Source organism: Hippopotamus amphibius, chromosome 2, assembly GCF_030028045.1.
Source record: "Hippopotamus amphibius kiboko isolate mHipAmp2 chromosome 2, mHipAmp2.hap2, whole genome shotgun sequence".
Taxonomy (NCBI): Eukaryota; Metazoa; Chordata; class Mammalia; order Artiodactyla; family Hippopotamidae; genus Hippopotamus; species Hippopotamus amphibius.
Genome location: NC_080187.1, coordinates 108,288,853 through 108,315,346, shown reverse-complemented (window position 1 = coordinate 108,315,346; position 26,494 = coordinate 108,288,853). Strand labels below are relative to the sequence as shown.

Genomic DNA, 26,494 nt, shown 5'->3' with positions numbered 1-26,494 from the left:
CATTCTGCCCCAGACTCCAAGCCCCTTTCACCATCGTGTACCCCAGCCCCCAAAAAGAGCACCTGGCACATGACCGGTGCTCAGGAAATACTTTGTAATAAATGACTAGAAAGGGAACCTCCCACAACTGGGAATAATACTGTTACAGATCCACTTATGGGCAGTGGCCGGCCTCACCCACTGTAACTTATGTGTGAAGATTATTTCTATGGAAATAAATTATAAGTAAATAAGTAATAAGAGCAAATTAAGTTTCATTTTTTTCCCTGAATTGCCATAATAACTGACCAGAAAAGGAGTAAGGCAAACTTTAAAGTTTCTTAAATAATCCATTTTTACTCATTTTTTTCATATAATGCTGGGTATTTCTAATTGTTCTCTTTCTATTTATGAGGGTGAGTCAAAAATTATCTGCACTCTGGCTGTAGAATTTATTTTAGTTCATTTTTAGAAAAGACAAATATAACATTTTTTGACATAATCTCCTTGCTTTTCAATACACTTTGTCCATCTCTCAACAAGCTTTCGTGTTCCTCATTAAAAAGTTTTAGGCTGAGCTGCGAGCCATGAATGCACTGCTGTCTTCACTTCTTCATCAGAAGTGAATCTTTGTCCCTGTAGGGTTGCTTTCAGGACACCAAACAGGTGAAAGTCTGATGGAGCAAGATCAGGACCATAGGGAGGATGCTTTAACACCTCAACATGAAGTTTTTGCAGAGTGTCGACAGTGTGGGCAGAAGAATGCAGACGCGCATTGTCATGCAAGATCACAACGCCCTTGGATAGCAGTCCTCTGAGTTTCATCCGAAGTTGAGGCTTCAGCTCTTCAACAAGCATCTCACTGTAATGAGCACTGTTGATTGTTGAACCTTTTCCTGATAATGTTCTAATACTGGTTCTTGAGAATTCCAGGAAACTGTAAGCATCAATTTTCAAGCTGATAGTTGACTTTTGAACTTTTTCTTGGTTGGCACAGTGCTCTTCTTTCTTGCACTTCACAAGTGGGGCATCCATTTTTGCTCACACCACAGTTACAAATGAACTGATGTAACACATTCACACCTGCCCAGCAGTGACTGGGGAGACAGTAGCCTTGAAAGGAAAGCGCTGATAAGACAGCGCAGCCAACAGAAGTTTTAATGTAACCGGAATGTGGATAATTTTTAACTCACCCTCGTATATTGATTATCATAAAGTCATGGTTAAAAGGTTAATGGTGAAGTATATGGAATAATTTTCTCTGGTTATTCTGAACCTGAAATCTACAATCTGTCCAAATGAAACACACCATTTATTAACCGTTTTTTATAAAGTTCTTCAATAAGAACACGAATGGGAAAAGAAAGAACATTAAATCTAGACTATAACTAGAATAAATACCTTTTGAAAAATGTGTTTTCGATAACAAAGCTATCACTATTTCCATAGCACATTTTCTAGAGGGATCTAGTCATCCATTTGTTAAACTAATGGTAATTTAGCAACTACTATTTAACAGATACTACTTGAGACCCAGGAAATGATGATCAAAATAGTTGTGCCTGTTCACCTCAATTCATAATCATGCAAAAAATTTTGTTTCTGCTTATTTAGTTTTAAAATAAATAAATAATTTGTTACTAGTTAAGAAAAAAGCTAAACAAATTTGTTAATGATACATTTTGGGTTTTTTTCCCCAGATTACAGAATTACCCTTAAATTAGGGTGTCAGATATTCCTCAAGATTTATTTATGAAGATTAAAAGATACTCCCTAGAGTAACAGAACCAATGTCTCCCCTCACCACCACACACAAATATAATGTACATAATTCAGAAAATTAATGTGGATAATTAGAAAAAGTCAAGGTCTATTTTAAAATATGACTCAAGGTCTCAACTAATGAGGAAATCACATAAACCCTCTTTGTGACTGTATCCAGACTACCCCCACGCATCCTTACCGGACCCACCAAACACAACATAACCAGGGTTAGCTGTCGAGTGATTCAGGGAACTTGCCTCCTGTCCGCCTGCAGAGACGGGACAGAGCATGAGGACGGCACTGCTAAAGTCTGCCAAGACGGGCAGGGGCCCCGGGGAAGCACTACATCCTTGTTCTCATTTCAGCTATTACACCGGGTAAAGATCTGACCGAAACGCTACCCCGAATGCCCCCCACACCTATGAAAAGATGCCTGCAGCCAAAATCACATGAACAGTCTGACAAAATGCTGTCAACAGTATAAATGAAAAGTGGGCATTTATCCCTAGATGGCCACAGATATATTTCAAATATAGTTGGGAATCGTTGGAAAAGTACCTGTTTAGGCGATGCTTGAATCTCATGAAAAAGAGATAAACGGAATGAGATATTTTGAACCCCCTCCCTCAGTTAAATGAGATGGAAAATGCAGGGTTGTTTAAAAACAAAGACATAATTAGATGAGAAAAACTAGTTATTTTCTACTCTTTATGGGCACTCAGCTTCATTATAGAGAGAGTTTCAAGTTTTGGAATGAAGAACTTCACTTACCCGAATAAATCCTTTCCTAAAAAGAATCTCAACTAACTGTTTTTCTTTGGCACTCAAAGAGCTGTGGTGATAACCAATTCCCCTTTCTGCCAAAGCCTTCAGTTTCACGCCTTTCCTCGAGTATTTCACCCGGTCAAATACTTTCTGCAAAGTCTGAAAGAAGCAAGAGTTTTAGCGATTTTGATCATCTCTTACCTAATTTTAATTTAAATCAGAATTTTAAATGGTGAAATGAAAATAACAAGCACACCATATAATAATTTGGCCAAGTGAGGTCAATTATTTGAAATTAATTCTACATATAAAGAACACTTTTGGGAGCAACAGGAACTACAGGAAATGTTCCAAAGTCTTGGACCAGAATGTCTCATGCTGGTTCCCTCCACTTCAGGGGTGAGACATACTGAGCAAGGGGAGGTGTGAGCGTGGTCCCTCCTGCCTGAGGGAGGTCAGATGTGCCCTAAGAGTTTTCCCCGGGGTGACCGATTTCTCCAAGAAGCAGAGCAGGTTCCTTACCTTATATGGTCTAGGAAGGCTTACTTCTCACTGTAAATTGGTCACAGATAGCCTTAAAAATATCCCTGCCCTAAGGAGGAAATCCACTTGTGTGCAGAGTTATATTACTAAAATAAACAACGTTTATGAGAGAGAGAAAAAAAGGAAAAAACAAAAGCCCTAAAAATCCAAAAGCAAAATACACTCCACTGTACAGTCAACCATACAATGGGATATCAGGGACCATGAAAATGAGGATGGGTCTCAAAAAAGAGGAAACCGTAAAATTTACAAAAGAACGTATACAATAGAACGCACATATACACACTCGTATGTTGGATGTGTGTATGTGTGTGTGTGTGTGTGTGTGGTCATGAAGATATGAAAGGCTGATCCAGAAGGGCAGTGATTACGTCTGACTGCTGCCATGGCTTTTATCATTACTAATTTGTATTTTCAAATTTGTCTACCAGACGCACGCATTATTTGCATTAAAAAACATTTTGAAGAAGAAATGGCATACCACGTTTAGATATTTCAGTGTCTTTTTGGTGGCATGTTTGGACTGTAATATAGAAAGCTTCAGCGTATTATTTCAAGTGCATGGGACCACACATACTGAAATATTTGGTGGAGGCGTGTGAAACCAGAGGGTAGAATTCAGGCTGTGAGAAACGGTATGGTAGAAAGAAATAATGGAAGGGCAGCCACCCCCAGGGGTTAACTGTTAATGAGCAAGAAATCATCTATGAACTTAATCCTGTCCTTTTCAGACAGAGCCCTCGGGGTTAGGTACAGCCAGAAGGCCACGCACGGGGATTTCTATTCTGGAGGGGACGGCACTGAGGTATCACACCCAGCATTGTCTGGAGCCCAGCAGTGGTAGCAGGAGCGTGACATGATTTGGGGGACCTCTGCTCCCACCGAAGGGCTCACTTCATCATCTATGGCCTTCTGATCAGCATACGTGCAGTCCTGAGGGATCTCCAAGTTCTTCTCAAGAACCTTGAGCAGGTTATCACGTTCAGCCTCATGGATTAAGCTTTGATCCATTTTTCTGGGATTTCTCTGGCTTCTTTCATCTCTGCTTATAAAAACAAATTTTAAGTGAGGAACAGTCAGGTCTGGCCACCATAGGAAGCCTAAGATGTCCCGGATCCCCTCATCACCCAGACATCCACTCCTTACATACACCCGGGCCACCCTGAACCAACCTTCTCCCTCATTAGCCTCTGGAACTTGCGGTGCCTCATCAGAAAAGTCCCCTACTGTGTATGAACGTTCCCCTCCCTTCCTCCTGCTCTAAGCATCCTTCCTCCTGCTCTAAGCATCCTTCCTCCTGCTCTAAGCATCCTTCCTCCCACTAGGACCCCCTGCCCCTTGCTACAGTGATGAGCATCTTCTCTGTCACAGGCTTGAGGAAGGTAGGTGTCCCCCGGCTCCGCACGGTTGAGTGCAGGCACCTCCTTATCTCCTCCTGTAGACGCTACAGTGGCTCTGAGTTCGGTTGCCAAGGGCTCCTGGTAACACCATCCCTTGGAGAATAGCCCTCCACTGATAAGAGCCCCTGGGAAATGCCTGGAAGGTTACAATGTCTCCTGGGAGTGGGGAGGTGGCCCCCAGCCAGTACCAGACTGATAAGAAGTACAGGAACCAGCCACCTTGATGCAAGTTGACACCATCCTGCAGTGCCCCCAGACCTCCCTGATGGTCAGGGTCAGCTATATTCCAGCAACACCCACACCCTTACACATCTTCCTCACTTTCTCTCTGTTGCTTCCTCACTTTCTTGCAGGTGCCTCACAAGCACACCCCTTCAACAGATCACTTACATAAGGTTCTATCTCAGATCCCTGCAGGGAATCTGACCTCAGACACCACCCCACAAATGCTGGCTTGGACCATACTGTATTACCATAATCATTACCCGTCCCTCCTTATGGGAACCACCTCTTGCAGACACCCACATCGCTGGTCCTCTCTTGGTTTGCTTCTTGTGAAAGACAAAAGCTGCTGCTGTATCAGTAAACACTGGATGCTGCAGCCACCAAGCCACCGCAGTCACCCAATGGTGAGCCCTGAGAGAACTCAGGATGGAGACAAACAGGCTGCCCACTGCCAAGCCCTCAGCCACTGCAGCCTCCCTCCCCAGCATGGTGCACCCTGAGGAGACAGGATGAGAAAGCACAGGACTCTGGCGCCAGATGGCTGAAGTGCACATCAAAGGAATGATTTCAGTGAGCCCAGACTCTAGCATCTTCCCATACAGAGAAAAGCACTAAATTCCTTAACTTGAGATACCTGGTTTTCTTTAATGAACAGTAATCTTTTGAAGTTCCAACTACCTGGTCTTTGTTGCAAAAACTCCTATATATGCCAGCTCCTCCCTCAACCTCTTTGGAGCAGTCCCTCGTTGCTATTTGAGATGCTGTGTCCCGGGATTAAGTCCTCAAAATGTCCGCTGAATCGAACATAATTCTCAACTTTTAGGTTGTGGGGTTTTTTCTTTTTCAGTCGGCACTCTCGCCTGTGCACATAGAAAGCTCCTAACATGAGAATCTGTGCTCACTTGTGTCCCATCTAACTCCATTTCAGGGGTGAGAGGTACTGACCAAGCAGTAGAGAAACTAACAACTCACTTCCTCTGGCATTCCCCTCACCTCCAGCAGCAACGGCAGGACTGGGCAGGCCTGGCCTGACTGTAGACAGAGCACAGGCAGAGGGTGTACAGAGGCCCCCATACTGTTGTTGAAGGATTTCTAAGTCTTACATGGAGGTAACAAACTTTCAAATAAAATACATCCTCCTCCTACCCTCGCAAAGAGAGCCCTGTAACCACCTGGAATCTGAAAGGTGAGAGTGAGCTCCAGTGGAATCTTTCCTGAGCTGTACCGACTCCTAATTTTAAGGGAATGGATGCAGAGGGGGTGGCCGGCGTGAGGTTTGCTGAAACAGGGCCCAGGGCAAGGGTCCCAACACCCTCAGTGTAATCATCGTGCTGAACAAGGTAGGAAAACATTGACTGAAAAAAAAAAGCACAACCTAAAAACTGAGGATTATGTTCTATTCGGCGGACATCCTGAGGACTTCAAGCCCAGGACACTGCTTCTTAAATAGCTGAGAAAACAGCTCCAAAGAGGTGAGGGAGGAACCAGGATATACAGAAGTTTTTGCAACAAAGACTAGGTAGTCAGACCATCAAAGGATTACTGTTTCTTTTTTTTCTTTTGTATTTTTTTTATATTTTTTGAAGTATAATTGCTTTACAGTATTGTGTTGTTTCTGCTGTACAACAAAGTGAATCCACTATATGTATACATATATCCCCATATCCTTCTTAAGCCTCCCTCCCACCCCTATCCCACCCCTTTAGGTCTTCACAAAGCATGGAGCTGGTCTCCCTGTGCTCTGTAGCAGCTTCCCACTAGCTATCTGTTTTACATTTGGTAGCGTATATATGTCAATGCTACTCTCTCACTAGGTCCCAGCTTCCCTGCCCCCCACCATGTCCTCAAGTCCATTCTCTACATCTGCATCTCTACTCCTGTCCTTCCACTAGGTTCATCAGTACCATTTTTCTAGATTCCATTTACATGTGTTAGCATACGGTATTTGTTTTTCTCTTTCTGATTTTCTTCACTCTGTATGACAGACTCTAGGTCCATCCACCTCACTACAAATAACTCAATTTCATTCCTTTCTATGGCTGAGTAATATTCCATTGTATATATGTGCCACATCTTCCTTATCCATTCATCTGTCGATGGACATTCAGGTTGCTTCCACGTCCTGGCTATTGTAATAGTGCTGCAATGAACACTGTGGTACATGTATCTTTTTGAATTATGCTTTTCTCAGGGTATATGCCCCGGAGTGGGATTGCTGGGTCATATGGTAGTTCTATTTTTAGTTTTTTAAGGAAACTCCATACTGTTTTCCAGACATCTCAAGTTAAAGAAATTAGCGCTTTTCTACATATGGGAAAATACAAGAGCCTGGGCTCATTGAAATCATTCCTCTGACGTGCACCTCAGCCATCTGGGGGCCTGTGTCCTGTGTTTTCCCATCTGAGTCCCCTCAAGGGGCACCGTCAGGGTAAGTGATGGCTTGATGGCTGCAACATCCTTTGTTTACCAATATGGCAGTGCCATTCTTAGTTCACAAAAACATCCTTCTTATTTTTATAGCTTGGCCTGTTGGTCACTCATCCAACTTGACATTGTGACTACCCTGAAGAAAAGCTGTCTACAGACTAGTGGCTAAAAAGGCTGACAGCTACCATCACTTCCAGGGAAACAGCACAACAGGCATATGGAAGAGACATGGAAGTGCCAGCAGGAAGCTCTGACTTGCTCCAGAATGTGAGAAATCTGAGTCCAAGCAACTCTGAAAGCTGTTTCAGCTTTCAGGGAAGTGATCACCATTCACTGCAAAATATTTAGGAAGCAGCTGTGACCTGCCAAGCAATGTCTTAAGACGACGTAAGCAGCTCTTTGCAGGAAACCACCTCAGCAGGAAACCCCTTTCCTTGTCACTTTAGCAGAGCTGTATTGTAACTAACTTGTCACCAGGCACCCCATGCTCTACTCATCTCTGGCCCGGGCCCACCTTTCAAGTCTTTTGATCACACAATACTTTGCCTAACGTGTCAGTTCTTTCCGTGGATCAAAGCAGGAGAAATGAAAGAATCCGTAATTAGCAGGTGCCCAGACCTCTTCCCCAGCTTCCCCTTTAGCCATCTCCCGAACAAGCTGCGTGAACAAAGTAACATCTAGAGGAAGCTCACGAGGAGTCGATGGCTCTGCACCCAGTGGGGAACGGCGACGACTCTGACGCCCGTCTCAGGGATTCACTGAGATGACTCCCCTCCTTCCCTTTAAAACTTTCATGGCCTAGAAGAATCTTTGGAAGTGGTTTTGGGGAGACACTGAGTCCACCATCTCCCCAGATTGCCAGCATGGCACCTTTCCTTTCTACCGACCTCTGTGAGCATGGAATTGATTTCGTAAGCAGCGAGCCGCGGAACCCGAGTCATTCAGTAACAACTGGAGATATTAATAAAAAGAGGAACATGCATGGTCCCTGCTGTGAGGGAGCCAACAATTTAGGAAGAAAAGAGAGCAACGCATCATCCCTGACCTACCAAATACTGCCGCGTAGCGAGCCCAGGAGAAAGGGCACTACACCTAAGTGGGGGCTGAGGGCACGCTTCCGAGAGGGACAGCGAACTCATGAGCAGAAGCTTTGGGGGCGAGCAGGAAGACGGCCCTCAAGGCAGATGGGCCACGTCTCGGGAAAGTGCAGGAGGGCGCGTCCCGCAGGGAGCAGCGGCGCCGTGGAGCACTGTCGGAGGAGAGTAGTAGGAAGCGGTCTGAAAAAGGGAGGGCAAAACTCCAAACGTGGTGGCCCAGGAGAAATAACAGCAGGCGGCGGCAAGTTCACCGGTCTGAACGTCAGCAAGAGCGGTGTCAGCTAGACTGCAGGGTGGTGAGCCTCCAAGCTCCCGCGGCCGAGGAGAAGACCGCTGCGACGCCGGGTGCGTCGGAGGATGGGAGGGAGGGGAGCCGCACCTCAGACCCAGAGTCATCAGAACCAGACACCGAGACCAAGGCAGAGGCGTCAGGGGCACACACATGCTCCACGGCACAGAACTGGCCTGCGAATAAGCAACAACCCGGATGTCTGTGCAGCCCGGGCTACGTTCCTGCGGGGACTTGTGACGATTTCAGCTTTCCAACCACCCACGTGTCGCGTCCCATACTCACAGTGTCTTCTGTTTCTCGAGGGATTTTCTAACTTTTTGAAGTTTGTTCGCCATGTCGTGGGCCTCCTTATCAGCCTTGGAGGGCCTTCTGCTCTGTTGCTTTACCTCCAGGTGCCTTTTCACACTTTCAGCGCTCTTCTCTACAGCCTCCAATTTAAATCTGGAAACAAAGGAAAAGAATGCTTGCCTTGAAAGCCATGTGATAAATATAATTTGATCCTATATCCATCCACTGCTGTCATCCTGAGCTACAGCCGTGGAGTTTTTAATTTCCACTTTTATGAGCTCTGTCCTGAATGCGCCCGAGGTGTCCTTGGTCAGCAGACCCATCATTAACCACCTTACAGGAAACAAGAAGCCCCCTCCTGGGACAATGGCAAGCTGAGCCCCCAGATTTCTCCTATATGTGGGGTCAGGAACCCCACAGGCAAGGGACAGATGACAGTGGATCTTCTCTATTTATACAAGAGATGCTCCCCCTTCCCCTCTTAAGAGATGAGAAAAAGAAATTTTTTAACAAAAAAATTTTTACTCTTTTTTATTTATTTTTATTGTTCTTGTAGTTGTTCTTGTATTTAGTTCCACTGGTCTTCAGGTCTGTCTGATAACAGAATCAAAGACCCTTCGTATCAGGTAAATATATGTAAGCCCAGTTTTTTGGTTTTTGTTTTTACTGAAGTATGGTTGATTTACAACACCATGTTAGTTTCAGTTGTACAACATAGTAATTCAGTATTTCTGAAGAAAACCAAATAAAGAAGGTAATATGTAATAGCACAAGTAAAATTATTTTTTTAAGAACTGAGCTAGAAAGGTGTAGTTTTAAATACCCACTCTGAGAGCAAAAGTGCACCAAAAATCACCTTGAACCCTACTTTGCAACTGTCAAGTTTGTATAACTTTCCTCTACTTAAAGGAATGCATCTAATACAAATTACAACCAGAAACAAACTGAATGACTTACAAAAAAAAGAGTGCAGGTAACTTCTCCATTTGCCTTAGCTTTTCAACAAGAAGCGGAAACATACATGCCATGTTTTCTGAACTAACAACCGAATGAGGACGAAGTTTCCTCAGGACCATTTTGGCCTGCAGCAGTGAAAAGAAAATCATTTTACATTCTGCAAAATGAAGACATGAATTCCTGCTTCTGGCTAAAACCTTCTCATAGTTATCCAATCTACGTTTCTGTGGTTCTTTCATAGAATATGAAACAAAAACAATCATAATGAAAGTATAAGATAAACCATTGCAAAAGAACCATCAGAGAAATGTAAAAATCTATACACTAGAGAACAAAAAGACACAGTAATACCTGCACACATGCAATTTAACATGCAATTTTTAAAGGCAACACAAATCAGTCAGGAAGAGAATTCTTCAGGAAATGATGCTGGCTCTGCTATGGTAGGAGGTGGGGCGAATCGGTCTCTCTCTATCATGTATCACTTATGAATGCATTTTAAAGGTTTTTCTTGACAAAATAAGTGGAATAAAATATAACTGTTATATTTCTGAGCAGGAGGAGATAGTCTAAGTTAATACACAATGGGAAAAACTCACCCGAGCAAAGTCTAATGTATGTCACACCCCCAAAATCAGAAACCTGAATATGTGACAACAGAGCAAACTCCAAAATAAAAAGACCATCAACTTACTTAAAATAAATATGCATCACTCACACGACCCCAGGTCAAGGGTTTAATACAAAAGTAGTTTCTACAAAATTAAAATAAAAGTCATAAAAGAAAAAAAAAATCTTCCAGATGAAAAAGAGATAAAGGAGTGAAAGCTCTCCTCAGCTACTGTCAATGTGATTCCAATCCAACACTGCCCGGGCATCGAGACCTGGACCGTGGAAAGGGCCCCTCTGTCCTCATCTGTCAGAGGAGCATGCTTTGGGGGGAGGACAGGGCACTAGGAAAGGGCTGAGGTCCCTTCTCTCTCTCTAGTCTATCTCAGAGTCACTGGACTCAATGCTTAACTGAAAATCCTAAAATGGAAGCTGAAGATTAAAAAAAAAAACATCCAGAAAATAGTCATGACTGCACAGCACAACTCAAGGAAGCAAGAACACACAGGTGCTTCACCCAAAACTCGTGTGAAAATTACCTCCTTGACGTGGCCGTTCTTCACCCAGCTTGTCAATTCTGCCTTTAAGCTCTCTTCATACTTTCTAGCATCCATCTTTTTAATGACTATTTTATTCTTAAAATGAACGAATTCCTCTGGACACAACTCCTTGAAAAGGAATACCACAAAATTCAATAAAATCATGCAAGAAAAGCCAAGTGTTTCTCAACCATATGTCTCATTAGCAGAATCACAAGCGTCTTGAGAGTAGAGGTCGAACTTCTATCTCCCCATCATTTCTGCTACGTAAACCTGATAGGACAATGAACTCTTAGGGCAGAATGTGCAGCAAAACCAAACAGGCGATGAACACAGATGGACAGAGAGAAGGAAGGGGCGTGAGAGGAGAGAAATGCAGGAACAGAAACCCAGGAGTCAGCACGTAGGAAGGAAGACAAGAGTACCGTCCTGTCCCAGAAAGTGAAAGAGGAAGCATGTGTGCAGTTCAGGGGCTTTGTGCCCAGTTACAGGGAAACACAGACCGTCAGGAGGAAGGCTGTTGAGAGAAGGGGTAGCCTTATTTTGGAAAGAGTCCACTGGTAATTTTCAAAGATCAGATGCAAGTGATTAGAAAGAGTGAGAGCTTGTCTTTGTGAACAGCAGTGACCATCCACCATGATCAATTAAAAATAATTGTAGAATTACTATTTACCTGAGCCCTGGGCCAACTTTCCCAGAATTCAAACATGGTATCATAAAGCTGGATCATTTCTCGAGGTGAAAGGGTAAGATCAGAAGGGAATCCAAACTTTTCAATCTATGTTTAAAATAAAAGTGAACAATGTAATATTCCTTCTATTCCGTCTGACGTCCCATGCTCTGCCTCAGCGTCACTCACTGTCATGAACCCAAAGCCACTGAGAACAGCACTGATCTAAAATGCTCAGTAACTGCTCAGTGCAAACAAAATACTAACCAAGAGTGTCCCTGATTTACTAAGAGAGAAAAAAACCAAAAGCCCACCGAAAAATTTTTGTACTTCCTAAGACCTCTCAGATGAGCCAGTTCTCTACGAGGGCTGGGAGGCTGAAAGATCTGTGGACTCAGTTTAGACAAGAACACACAGCCTAAGAAGGGCCCCCGCGCAATCTCACATTCCTGGAACCTCAGGAGGGGGTGGAGGAGCTGAAGGAGTGCTTCCCTTTGGGAGGCTTGGGCAGGCGTTCTCACGTGGAGCCTTCTGTCCCTGGTGGTGTTGGGGCATCGATCATGGGACATGGCCGAACGTCAGGTTTGCCTATTCTAGATATTTCATGTAAATGGAATCATATGAGACAAAGAAAAAAGAAAAGCAAGAAAGAGAAAGAAAAAGAACCCACAACCTCCACCCTGTAGCCGGAAGTGAAACTGATTTAATTATGAATATAATTCCTGGCTTTTGATCACCAAGCCAGGATAAAGGGGCAAATGTGATTTTCCCAAGTCCTAAGGTAACTTGAAGGTCACCTTCATGACACTCAAGGAAACTTCTCCCCTGGTCACCGACTTGGTTCTGCTTTAAGCCACGTCATTTATTTTTCCACAAAGATTTTAAAATATAAATTAAAAATTCCTGTTCTCCAAAACCTTATATTGCAGTAAATTCTACTGGATTCAATCACTATTGCTACAAATTCACCGCCTGTGAAACTATGATCCCTAAGATTCCAGCAGGTTTTCTTCAAAAGAAAAGGGGGAGGTAAATTTTAGGAATAGGCTTCCTCAAGGTTTGTCATTGGAAATCTTAAATCTCCAAGAAGGGGCAATAGAATATAGATTTCTCTATAATTATCTGACAATAGGGAACTTACTTTGGTAAACAGCTACTAACTTATGAAACCCAGGTTTGGAAATTCTGACTAAAAAAAGCCACTCCAAACAACACAGTTGAAAAAAAAAAAATGTTTGGTAGGGTGGAAAGTATGATCAAGTTTCAATCAGAAGATCAGGTTCTAATTCTACCTCTAAATGCTAGCTCCTCATCTACAATATAGGATCAAAACATCTGTCCTGCCACCTTAGAGACTGTGGTAAAAGCAAACAAGATAAATACATCAGTACCGGCTTTTTAAACTTTTTTTTTCGGGGGGGTGGGTGCTGCATTGGGTCTTTGTTGCTTGCCACGGGCTTTCTCCAGTTGCGGCAAGCGGGGGCTACTCTTTGTTGCGGTGCACAGGCTTCTCAGTGTGGTGGCTTCTCTAGTCACGGAGCACAGGCTCTAGGAGTGAGGCTTCAGTAGTTGCAGCACGCAGGCTCAGTAGTTGTGGCTCGTGGGCTCTAGAGCGCAGGCTCAGTAGTTGTGGTGCACAGGCTTAGTTGCTCTGTGGTATGTGGGATCTTCCCAGACCAGGGTTCGAACCCATGTCCCCTGCATTGGCAGGTGGATTCTTAACCACTGTGCCACCAGGGAAGTCCTAAAGTTTTTAAACTAATAGATAATAAGTCCTGAAGAGCTAAATGCCCAGTATGGTGATTGCAGACAACAAAGCTGTATTATGAACACCAAACATGCTAAGAGACTAGATCGCAATTGTCCCACCATGAAAAAGAGATGAGGACTGAGACGACACAGGTGGCAGTCACACTGCAAAATACATGTATCAAATCAACACGCTGCACCCATTAAACTTACCCAAGGTTTTATGTCAAACATATTTCAATTAAAATCACCAATCGGGCTTTGAATGAGGCTTGTGAAAATCTAAAGGATGCAGGTGATTGCCTGGAACCACTGTTTAGTGGTTCTGAGCACTCTCAGCCTGAGCACTGAACTAGCTGAACAGAAAAAAAAAAACTGCATTTTGCCAAAGAGTATGTGAATATGTTATTTTGGAATGTTAGCATTTTGTTCTCTTATTATTACTACTTAAAAGTGGCAACTTATCTCTGACTAAATAAAATAAAATAAATCTAAGAACTATCATAAATCTTTTGTTTTGGTCACTAAAATGCTTACAATTTCTTAGGGCTCTTAGCCTCTTGCAAAAGCCTGCGTGTCCTAATGTCTGCCACGGAGGGCAATTCTGCCTTTGCCGTGGATTTGTTGTCAGAATTCAGCTAGGTGATATGTGGCACAGTAAAATACCTGGCATGCGACCAGTGCCTCAACTGCCACTGTGATTAATGAATGACCAACTTACGGGTCTTAATTTTTTGAAATCAATTTCACAACTCCGTGGCTAAAAGCTGGGCATTCCCTTCGGTGGGTCTTCACTATTTGATAACTAACGAGCGGGTAAAAAACTGAGCCAGCCCAGGTGGAAAAGGAAGAGACATAAAAGGTCACAGGTTCACACTCTCGTTTATGAACACACAGCACCACACCACGATGGTGTTTTGGCAAATCACGTTGTCCCCATCTCTGCAGGTGACGGAAACGCTGCTCCACGTGCAGCCGAAAGAGAGCAGCGGCTCCTCCCACACTTGCTGGGGCTGACACACCCCACTCTGCCCCTCCCCACCCCTGCAGCCCACTGCTGTCCCCGGCTACCCGGGTAACTCCCTGCTCTGTGCCAGCCACACACAGGGCTCCCGTGGAGGCCGGCACTCCCCTGCCTCACTCATCCTGCCCCCCTCCCTTCTGGAACCACCCCGCTGACAGAGCCACAGGGCAGATGCCCCAGGGGGACGGCTCTTCGCTTTATGTTGCCGCAATTCACTATGCTTTCCCACGCCACCTGGCCCTCTCACCTCAATCTGAGGTCTACTACACAAGATCAGGAAGCATCTCCTTGTTCAGAAAGGCCCACTTGCTTTTTATGCACGTGTTTATATTAAGATGTTTCCCAATATAAACACGTGCAACACACGCGGCTGCAAAATACATATTTAATACCGACCAAGCCGTATTCCTGTTGCAAAAGTCCAGCAGCCTGAAGGAGACTCACGCAGCAGCATGACCTTTGCAGGAGTCACACGGGGTGAGAGCAGCTGGAGCAGCTTCCCAGTGACTCCATTAATAGCCACTGAGATAGAGGAAAGGCACTTGGACCAAAATGTCAGCCTCGTCAACTCCTCCCCACCACGTGCTCACTGCCGCTGAAAGACAACCTGCCCTGAACCATCGACACACAACAAATGATTGTGAAAATACTATGCTGTTTAAAAATGCCAGGTAATAACACGGAAAGAAAAGAGAAAAGGAGGGGAAGACAGAGAAAGGAGTCTTGGTATGAATTTGAGGGCTATCATCACTATTCTAGCTTGGGGGTATGAGTTAAGTCACAGGAATTCTGTCCACATTTTAGTTTTCTTTAGAGTGTAGATGGAGCCAATGCCACACAAAAGAGAAAGTTCCACAATAAAATCCTATGGGAAAATTACCATCACTAGTATTCATTCCGCTGCTTTTAGAAGCTACTATATCACAGCCCAAAGGCTACAGCCCAAAGCCAAGCATTTGTCCACCAGATCGCTCAGAATAGAGTGATGAGACTGCAGGCTCTGGAATCGATCTGAGACTGCATCCAAGCCCCACCCCTTCTTCGGTGGTACAAGTTCCCTCTGCTCCACCTTCCTCACTTGCCAAATGCGAAAATCAATACGGCATTCATCCTAAAACTGTTGTGATGGTTAAAAGAGACAAAATAGGTAAAATTCTTAGAGCCCAAAGTAAGTGCTCCATTTGGGTTGTCTATATTTATCTCACGTACATTTTAATTTTATATACATAGCAGTTAGTTTCAAACTACAAGGACACAAAATTTGTCTTCAAGGATTTAGTCTAGAAGACAAGCATGTAAAGAACTTGAGCAGCAAGCTGACCATGACTGCTGTCATACAAGTAATACAGACAAGGTGCTATGGAGAGAAGATTCCATCCAGCTAAGGAAGTTGCAGAGGATTCTGAAGAGGTTTCCCATGAGAAGAATCATCAAAGATGAACAGGGTCTGGACAACGGGCATGTTGCATCTCTGCTGAAATACTCCAATTTATGTATAAATCGTGAGGGCTTCCAGGTAAAATCCATTGAGTGGATGATCAGAAAGAACTTGGGGCCAGGTCCTAGAAGACCTGGGAAGCCTAGCTAAGGAGCTGCACCTTTGGCCAGTTCCAAAGCAAAGCCCTCAGAGGCTTGGCAGGGTCAGAATCATCCTCACTTTATCTAAATTAGCTTTCTGATCCAGATGACTATTTCGGCAGAACATGGAACTACTCCCTGTGACATCAAATATTTTAAATAAAGAAAATTGCATGTGCCTTAAAAGCTGTCCGATTAGAAGGCTTCACCTGACAACAGAAGTTAGAGTATATTTAACTTGTCCGGTCTTGGAAGGAAGGCAAACTATTGTCTAATTATCACTTTGAGAGGCAACCGGAGCTTTAATGAGCCATTCCTGAGAACAGAATGAAAAAGGAAAAAAAAAATATGCAAGAGAAATTAAGAAATCTTCCCCCATTCACAGCCCAGTGCCCCAAATGAGGCCCCCTTAAGACCACCACCTTATTGATTACCAAAAAGTCACGCTATGATTGTTATGTTAGTGCAAAGCATCTTTTCTTATTTGACCTAATTCACAGCAATCAGATTCTCACACATATGAGGTACTGTCCACACACAGTTGTAGCTGCACTAAGAGAAGAGCTGGTGTCCGAGAAGGTGGACAGATGGACACGGGTGCTGAGAAGAAGGAAAATGGGCAAAGAATAAATAAAATCAACCCCAAAAAACTTCAGGTTAAAATATTCAGCCATTTTTAAGCTCTGCAGATACAGACACCATTGAGGAGCAGATGAAAACTATGCAGTTGTTCTTGTTTCTTTTAGAACTCAGGTTAAATATCTGTTACAGAGTATGGATTCTGCAATTCTGATGAGTATCACCCAGGCAGCTTTACCATGTGACACAAACAATTGATGTGACTCAGAACAAATATGGCAGAAGCATGACTCACATGATCTGTTGTCAGGGCGGCACACGGGTGAAAATGGTCAAAGGAAATGTCATGGTTGTTTACGGAACATATGTGCTTCTCTAAGTCATTGTATCTCTCTCCATAGAGCACTGGAAATGAAGAGCAAGGATTTCCAAATGAATGAACCTACAATGACTGGAGTAACTTGAAAGGAAAAGATAAAATTCCTATGCATATGCCAAACATACCAAGTCTCACTTTATACGACTGCTTCGTCAGTAAGTGGTGTTTGTGAGAACTGGCGCGGCAGCCAGTGTTTCTCGCAGAGGCAGTATTTTTTTCCATCATACTGTCTGCTTGTTTCCAGTACTGTTTTACAGATCGTAGCCACCTTAAAAATTAAAATTACATATTATGTAGGCAGAACATGGAACCACTTCCTGTGCAAGTATTTTAAATAAAGAAAATTTTAGGTGCCTTAAAAACTGTACTTAAGGAAATAGGCTCTGGAGCCAGATGACCTAAGATTGAATCCCAGTCTCCTTACTAAAAGCTAGGCTCTTGGTTGAATCACAGAATCTCTCTGTGACTCATTTTCCACATTTAAAATGGAAATAATAATAATAGTAGTATGGAAAAGACAATCAAACAGGAGTAAGGAAAATAAATGAATAAATCATAAGGGCTGTTGGCCATTTAAATAAATTAACATATGCAAGGCACTTAGAACAGTACCTGGCAAATAGGAGTCTTTGCTGTAATTGTTGTTAGAGGGCAAAAATCTAGCCCAGGGAAAAATTGATATGAGGCTTTCAACTAATAAGGCTTCACTCTCTTTCTAAACATCTATGAAGTGGGATGACATAAAAAACCTCAAGGTCCACGGCAAAACATGTCATTATATCATTTTAATTTTATTTCTTGGTAAAGGACAAAGGAAAAGAAACACAAAGCAATCCCTCCTGGTGAAGCTTTTTTGAGATATGGGGGAAATTTCCTACTCAACTACAGATCCAGCTGGGGGAATCCTGGATTTTCCTTTATAGAGTGTGGCCTTGCTCAGCACCTGCCAGGAGGGGTGACTCTGTTCCTTGAATATCCAGAGATAAGGTAATAAATTCACCAGAAAGTTATGAAACTCTCCAGAACCCAGATAGAAAGCATGGCATTCAAACGTTCAAAATAGACGAGCATTCTATCCAGACTAGAAGCTAATGCCTACTCGGTGAGATGCTCCGGGTTGCTGATGGTAGCAGAAAGGGCCAGGAAGGGACAGCGGATCATGACAAGGAGGTGCTCCCAGACTTCTGCTCCAATTTCCCCACCAAGACAGTGGACCTATTAAAGACAAACCTTCTCCATTAAAAATGAACAGCCAGCAATCCTGCTATTGTGCATATACCCAGAGAAAACCATAATTCAAAAAGACACATGCACTCCAATGTTCATTGCAGCACTATTTACAATAGCCAGGTCATGGAAGCAACCTAAATGTCCATCAGCAGATGAATGGATAAAAAAGATGTGGTACATTTATACAATGGAATATTACTCAGCCATAAAAAGGAACAAAATTGGGACATTTGTAGAGACATGAATGGACCTAGAGACTGTTATACAGAGTGAAGCGAGTCAGAAAGAGAAAAACAAATATCGTATATTAACACATATATGTGGAATATAGAAAAATGGTACAAATCAACTGGTTTGCAAGGCAGAAATAGAGACACAGATGTAGAAAACAAACATATGGACACCAAGTGGGGAAAGCGGGGAGGGTTGGGAGGGGATGAATTGGGAGACAGGGATACCAAATTATACACTCTAAATATATGCAGTTTATTGCATGTTAAAAAAAAAATGAACAGAAGGTCTGAAAAGATATTTTTCCAAAGAAAACAAACAGATGGCCAACAGGCACGTGAAAAGATGCTCAACATCACCAATCATAGAGAAATGAAAACCAAAACCACATGAGCTATCACTCACACCTGTCAGAATGGCTAGTCTCAAAAAGAACACCAATAACAAGTGTTGGTGAGGATGTGGAGAAAAGGGAACCCTCCTATGTTGTTGGCGGGAATGTAAATTGGTGCAGCCACGGTGGAGAACAGTATGGAAGTTCCTTAAAAAAACTAAAAATAGAACTACCATGTGACCCAGCAATCCCACTTCTGGGTATTTATGCAAAGAACACAAAAGATGTATGCATCCCCCATGTTTACCGCAGCACTACGTATAACAGTCAAGATATGAAGCAACCTAAGTGTCCACTGAAGGACGAATGCATAAAGAAATTGTGGTATGTATAGACAGAATGGAATAACTCAGCCATAGAAAAGAATGAAATTTTCCCATTTGTGACAACATGGAAGGAGCTCAAGGGCATGATGCTAAGTGAAATAAATCAATAAATCAGACATAAAAAGACAAACAATGGGCTCACACGTGAAATCTTAAACACACACACAGATACAAAAACAAGCTCAAAGATATCGAGGATAGGTAATTGCAAGAGGTGGGCCTGGGAGAAATGGGTGAACTGTTTTTGTCTGTTGTTTGAGTTTAGTTTAAATAAATTAAATACATTTTCAGTTGATTCAAAATTAGCGAATGAAAATAAGACACGGAAGCTTGACTCCTCACCCATGGTCTCCTCTGACCTTCAATCAGCCGTGCCAACTTTACATAAATATTGGCAAATTCAGCCAATAGAAAATCTTGACACAAATTTTCTTTTAATTCCCATAATCAATCCATCAGTAATTTCTCTTTATCTTACTTTCCAAAATGTCTCTCAGAGCTAAGCATTTTCTCCATGTCCATGGCCCCCCAAGTCGACCACAATACCCTCCTGCCCACCCTCCTAGCTCCCCTGGCCACCTGTGGCCATCTTCTTCACATCACAGCCAACAGATACGTCTCAAGGATGAATTTGAGCAGGCCATGTCCCCAATTAAATTTCTTCAATACCTTCCCACTGCATGCGGAACAAAACATAAACTCCTGAACAGGGCATATGTTGTGCCGAGTAACCATCCCTCACCTGTCTCTCCAGCTTCATTCACCCCCCCATCCTGCCCACCCCCCCTCCAGACACACTGGACTCTGCTTTGTTCCTTCAACACAACTTTCCTACCCGAGAGCTTCCACGTGAATTGTTCCCTCTGCTCCTACCCACCTTGAACTTGCAGAGTTGGGCTCAATGTCACCCCACTGGAAGACTTCTCTGACCACCCACAGCAAAGCTGTCCTCCTGCTGTGTCCCCACCATCACCACGGTGAGGACAGGCTGTCCCTTCTCATCACCGTACACACCAATGCGGGCTGCCACAGTCATGGGTAGGTTTAATTATCTAATTCCCTTCTTTCCAGTGATTCTGTGACTCACCCTGGGTACTGCCAGCACTGACAGTGCCTGGTACTGTGGAGACACTCATATACTTGCTGAATTAATGAATGTCCTTTGACCATATAGAGCAAATGGAACTAGATTTAGGGAAGATGCTCAAATGTGGTCTCCTTTAAACAGAGTAAACTATAACACCAGACAATCAACTGGAAAGGACTTACTATCAGAGCCAGATAATTAAAAAAAAAAAAATTCCACTGCCTATTTGGCTTTGCCCTAGTCAGATAATACACTAGTCAACTGAATGGTAACTTTAAGCTTTGTACAGATAGCACTTTTCCCTGACTCTGCCAGAATAGACGTCAGTCTCCAAAGCCCTTCAGCTTCACCCTGACATAAAACTGGGGAAACTGAGGTATCCCACATCACATCATTTCAGAGCTTTGAGACCAGAGTATAATTCAAGGTTCTAGATTTGCAAAGACAAAGCTGTTGGATTTTTTTTTTTAATATGAATATTCAAGGCCTTCAAGATGCTGTATCTACAGATTGAGCCAAAATGAACACAGTAAGTCAGATTCAAACACATCCAAAGCACAGCCTGCGTGGCAGCTTCAAGTTTACAATAGGAAAAGTTAAGTGAAATACAGGCTTATCATCAGTTCCCCTTTAAACTGAAAACCCCTTGAAGCAAAAGAATTCCTTTATAATGCTTTAAGTCTCTATGAACAAACATTCTTAATTCTGCTGTAGACACTTTCTCAATATCCTTCACTTGCACTATAAATGTCCATTATTTTCCATCCTGCTCTCTCTGCCCAAGGAAACTGACCCACAGAGGCTATTTCAAAAGGGCTGCAGTGCTCTCTGGTTCCATTGGATTTGGCTGAAGGAGAGCCTGGGCGAGAGACCCGAAGGGAATGAGGATGAGGTCTTTGCACCATTGGCTGCCTTCCCAGCAGGTAACCCTGAGCCGGGTGTGCTCCTTGGTTAAGGCAGCCCTCGCAAAGTGGCCAGCGCACTCAGAATCTCCCTGTGGGTCTCAATGACCACGTCCTTGCCTTGTCCTTTTAGGCTGAGGGGTAAGCTCCCTGTCCTGGATTACTGCACCTACTCCACAGTCCTCCCCACCCACACACCTCTGGAAAATGCTCTTCTTGAACTGTTCCATTTTGAGTGTGTCATCTGTTTCCTGCTGGGACCATGACTGATAAGGTAACGTACATAATTGACATCAATGTTACAGCCCCCAATTCTTTGCTCTGGAGAGCAAAGATCAGATTTTGGAATTTCTGTGCAGGAAAATGCATGCCCTGGTGGTTAGTTCTGCTCCCCTGAAACTGTGGTCACCAAAGACAGCTCCTCTGCCATGCAGGGGTCTGCAGACATGGATACCCCAGCCTGAGCCAGAACAGGAGAAAGGAGCCCAAAGCCTGGTGTGACTTCACGGGGGCAGCCAGGGACCCCCCTCCCACCCAAAACTCCCCGCAGACAATGACGCCCAGGAGCAGCGAACATCCTCAGTGTGGCATTTATGCAACCAGGAGCTCAACCCAGAGAAGTAATACCAAACCTACCTCATCAAATATCACGTATCTGATCCTTTTCACCCAGGCCTGGCGATGCGGAGCTAGCAGCAGAAGTTCGAAGCAGGCGGGCACTGTGATGAGCACCTAAAGACAAGAACATTGTGCAGACACACACAGCACTTCCTACACGCAGACGCCACTCTAAGGATGTAAAAGAGAGAGTTAAAACTCCTGAATGGATCACTAGACTATGACATTGTTCCGTGGACTGTTTCACTAAAGCTGTGTGATACAGTCCTTTGAGTCTTGTGAAACTGCAATTTTTATAGGTCAGAAGGGTCAGAGATCAGATTTCCAGTTTAAATTCTTCTTTATGAGCTTTCAAGGTAATAACAATAGGAAGAGTTCGTTGTCACAGGTTTCTTTCTTCAAAATCTGACCCTGAGTTCAGTTTAGGTTGAAAAATGTTTATTAAAAAAAAACGAACAACTATGGAAGTTGGGAGGGGATGGAGCAGAGGAAGAAGCTGGACTTCAGAACACACCTGGTGACACTTTGGCCCACGCGGCTTGGATTCTGGAGCAAGTGGGGGCTGTCGGGGCTACGCACATGCAGCCGGAATGGCCGCTGTTTATGCCCCCACCCTGCTCAGTCCCAGGACGCCAACGGTGGAGGCACCAACAGCCAGCCTTTGTCCTGACCACACGCCCCACATCTGGGCAGCGATGCTTTTACAAAAGGCAATTGTGTGCCACATCTCGCATCTACCGTGCAATGTGCTATAGTCACGTTTCCACTTTTTGTTTGGTTTTAACTGTTTTATGTGAGCTCAGTAAGGAGTAAACCTCTCTGATTTACGTAACAGCATAGAGTCCATCCATAAATACAACATCTTGAAATTATGATGAGTATCCTTCTCATCAAGAAAGGTCAAGAAACAGTTATTCTAAATGGAAATTGGTGTTTGTTACTTTTTATAACATGGGGTTCTTCGGATCATTTTCAATCCACTTATAAACCAAGATGACCCCATGAACTGGAATTGAAATCTAAAATCAAAAGGTAAGTGTCCTTGAGAAAGGTGAGCTCCATTTCTCACTCTCTGTAACATGGCAATGTTAAATTTTCTCTAAAGCCACTTCATCTTTTGTAAATTCAGGAAAGTTATTTCTAGAAGGCCTTGTCAGGATATTACATTTCTACTGAAAAAGACTTCTAAGTGCTATCATATAATTCGATAACAAATGCATTAATTAACGTATGTCCTACCTGAGAGTTTAGGGCATTGTGACGATAATCCCGTGTAAAAACACCACACAGAGTTTCACCGTCGGGCAGATTTTTGTTAAAACGATTCTCAACGGTTGCTGCCACTTGATTGACAAGGGCCTGATTGACAAGGAAAGAAATCCATTCATCTCATGATAACGGTACGGGTGAAACCTCAGAGAACGACAGCACCGTCTAAAAATATGTACTGCTGGGAGGGCAGGAAACTTCATCATGCCTTCTCTTCCCATCTGCCGTATGTACACTAACCCACAGGCTGTCTTCGAGCTCTGTTACTACATCTGAACCTCACTGGAAACCTCAACCTGAAGTAAAATGGGAGAATATGGCTTCATCAGAAGGAAAAACAACAGGAAATGCCACCTACACACAAGAAACAAACAGCTGATACCTGGGCGACCAACGCTTAGAGAGAAGCTGTGAGTCTGCACAGGAGAACGGCCGAGGGGGGCGGCTGGGGTGGATGTGTGCTTCTCGAATGTGGGGGTGTCCCCCGGGCCTCTACCATGTGAGTGTACAGGTGACCCATGCCCTGGACCAGACAGGTAGCAGCCAGTGGAAACTGAGTGTGTGCAAACCCACACACACCTCTCTATTTCATACGTTATGCCCCCAAAATGCAAACTTGAAAACATAAGCATAAGCATAAAGATACTATAAAGTGAACATTTTCACATATTTTCATATATTGAGCACAGACAGAAACACTAAATGGAAATATTGATAGTTCGGACTACACAAAGATAGTAAGAAAATATCATTAATATAACTACAATATAGCAAAAAGATAAAATGACAAAAGTATATCGGTTATAATTTACAGAGAAAAAGGAATATACTTATTATACAAAGTTCTGGCCAGTCAATAAAAAGGCAGTCCCCTTCCACTAAAGAAAAAGAAAATGGGCAGATTTCACGAACAAGGAGTTCATGAGTAAAAAAACATTACTGCCCAGAAATCATATGGAAAGACTCCCCAGTCAGTGATCAGTGATTACAGAAGTGCAGATTTATTACGAGATGGAAATTTTCACCTATAAGTATGGCAAAAAAATTTTTAAAGATCAGAGGACTGTTGGGAAAAAGAAGAGCATATATACTTCCATACACTGTCCGAGGGAATAAAAACAGATTTAGACTTTTAGAAGAGTAATTTGGCTTCCAAAACTTTTAGAAGAAGAATATATATTGTGTTGAATTACCCATTCCACTTTTAGTAAGCTTAATTTTTCTTGATATGTTTTATTAATTTCCTCCTACCAACACTTACTGCTTTCATAACTGTGAAAAATGAAAAAGCTACAATCAAAAATAAAGTGCTAGCTTCAACTAATCATGTTGACCAATCTGATTCTGAGCCTAGTCCCAAGTCACTCAATGCCACATGTTCCTAGAAACTAAAGTGGAGTGAGATCTCAATTTAATCTGTAGAATCAAAGTTACGCCAAGTAAATCTGCCTTTCTTAAGAGTAATTGCATTAAAAAGAAGGGGTTGTAAATAAGGATATGCAAACTTATATTTCCTGTAACTCCAACTTTCTCCTAAATAATATACTTTCTGTACTTAAGTTCGGCAGTAGGTGGTTCTAGCCATAAAAGAAATATGGCAAGAAAACTTGGCAGGAGAAACAGGCCAGGCACTGATGCCCAAGAGCAGACAGGATGCATCTCATGATAGACAGGGGCGATGCAGAGTTCTTGAGTGACTGGACACTGCCCGGCAAAGTGCGGGTACCTCTCTCAGTTCAAGCAAAAAGCTGAATGACAAGATCACAAGACCAGACCTCTTCCTCACAACACTAAAGAAAGTTTTTGTTACTTTAGTCTCTCACACTGGAAGGAGAAAAGGCAGGTTAGAAAATAAAGTGAAACTCATGGAAACAGATGAGACTGGTGGTTGGCCAGAGTGGGGGCAGGGGAAACGGGGGGGAAGGGATTCAAAAGCTACAAACTTCCAGCTGTAAGATAAGTAAGTCCTGGGTGTAACAGCATCTGTAATTAACAACACCGTATTGGTACCTGAAAGTTGCCAGGGGAGTAGTTCTTAAAAGTTTTCATCACAAGGAAAAAAAAATGTGTAACTACATGAAGTGATTCATGTTAACTAGAATTATTGTGATCATTTCACAATACATATAAACATTGACCATTATGTTGTACACGTGAAACTAACATGTTACATGTCAATTTTATCTCAGTAAAAGAGGAAAAAAATAAATTGGAAAAAAAAATAGAGTGAGCTAGATCTACCACATTGACCACATGCATTATTTTAGAAGAGGAGGTTCAGGAGTGAAAGAAAACATTCAAGTCACACCCACGACCACCCCCTGGGACGACTCCCAGCCCTGGGACGTACCTTGATGGGGACCACACCCGTGACCACCCCCTCGTTGCCCTGGGATGACCCCCAGCCCTGGGATGTACCTTGGTGGGGGCCACGTACACGACCACCCCCTCATCGCCCTCCCTCAGCACCCTCTCCATGCAGTAGTAGGAGGCGTAGGTCTTCCCTGAGGACGTGGGGGCCACTATGACCGCAGACTCGTTCTTGTCCACAACATCCAGGAGCTCTCGCTGCAGGATTCAGAGCACCATTGTGTCAGCACCATGAGAGGAATGTTAGCAAAACAAATATATTAAGACACTTTCAGCATAATTCTCTGAGCTGCAAAGGAGTGGCTGGGAGTTGAAAACACACCAAGAGATACACAGGAAACTGTGAAGAACTCAGGGCCTCTCTCAGAAGAGAGAACTGCAGTGCTTTTGAGCATCTGGAGGTGGGTTTGTGGAAAACAGAGAATGGGTCTGAACAAGATATCTTGTTCTTGGGCAGATTTTCTTTCTGATTACTTGTCACTGACTAAGTGCACAATGGCTTTGAGAAATGAAGACCTAAGAATATGTATTTTTGTGAGGGTGAAAAAGTAGCTGAGCAGGAAAAAAACTCAATGATGCATCATTTTCCTGCTTATCTTCTACTTTCTAAATAGACGAATGCCGGCCCCTACTTTGGAGAGCATGTGGGACCTTCATTAAAATAGACCCTCATCCCTTCAGCCTATGCTTTTATTCATCAAAATGAGGACTCGTCAAATGATTTAGTCTGTGTGATGGGCAGAAGATGGAAAAGGCCCCCAAAGCCCCATCCTGCACACTCTCTGAAGGCAGGTCCACTCTGGGCCACACCTCAGAGTGAAGGCAACATCAGAAGAAGTACAGTGGCGGGTGGTGGGGGGGGGCGGGAGATACCTGGAGGGCCCTTGGCTACTTTGTGTCCTGCACTTCAGGAAGGAAGGACCTGGTCCCCCTGCTCCTGAACAGCAGGCAGCGGTTTTCCGAGGCACCCCAGCATCATCAACACAAGGAGGATAAAATAAAGTCAGATTCTGATAAGACCATCTGTTAGATTGAACCTCTGAAATGGCACTTTTATAGGTAAACACGTTTAATTGATAAGGTTAAAGGCAATTTGATAAGGTTGAATCCATGTAGAAACGCACCCTTTTATTCCAAATTTTACAGCCATCAATATTAATTTTACATTTATTTATAGAAAAATAGCTACTATGGTCACAGGTA

General features: G+C 43.3%; 1 protein-coding gene across 1 annotated transcript in view; it reads right to left on the bottom strand.

Annotated features, from left to right (window-relative positions):
• Positions 1–26,494, bottom strand: part of LOC130845127 (probable ATP-dependent RNA helicase DDX60) — an 82,932-nt gene that overhangs the window by 21,846 nt on the left and 34,592 nt on the right. Inside the window, exons 17-28 of the mRNA XM_057721883.1 lie at positions 25,340–25,489; positions 22,892–23,011; positions 21,671–21,766; positions 17,964–18,079; positions 16,990–17,132; positions 16,781–16,890; positions 11,559–11,663; positions 10,886–11,014; positions 9,738–9,862; positions 8,775–8,933; positions 3,946–4,093; positions 2,515–2,667 (exon numbers count right to left, since the gene is read on the bottom strand). Of these exons, the coding sequence (XP_057577866.1) occupies positions 2,515–2,667; positions 3,946–4,093; positions 8,775–8,933; positions 9,738–9,862; positions 10,886–11,014; positions 11,559–11,663; positions 16,781–16,890; positions 16,990–17,132; positions 17,964–18,079; positions 21,671–21,766; positions 22,892–23,011; positions 25,340–25,489 (1,554 nt within the window). The remainder of the gene's footprint in view (positions 1–2,514; positions 2,668–3,945; positions 4,094–8,774; positions 8,934–9,737; positions 9,863–10,885; positions 11,015–11,558; positions 11,664–16,780; positions 16,891–16,989; positions 17,133–17,963; positions 18,080–21,670; positions 21,767–22,891; positions 23,012–25,339; positions 25,490–26,494) is intronic.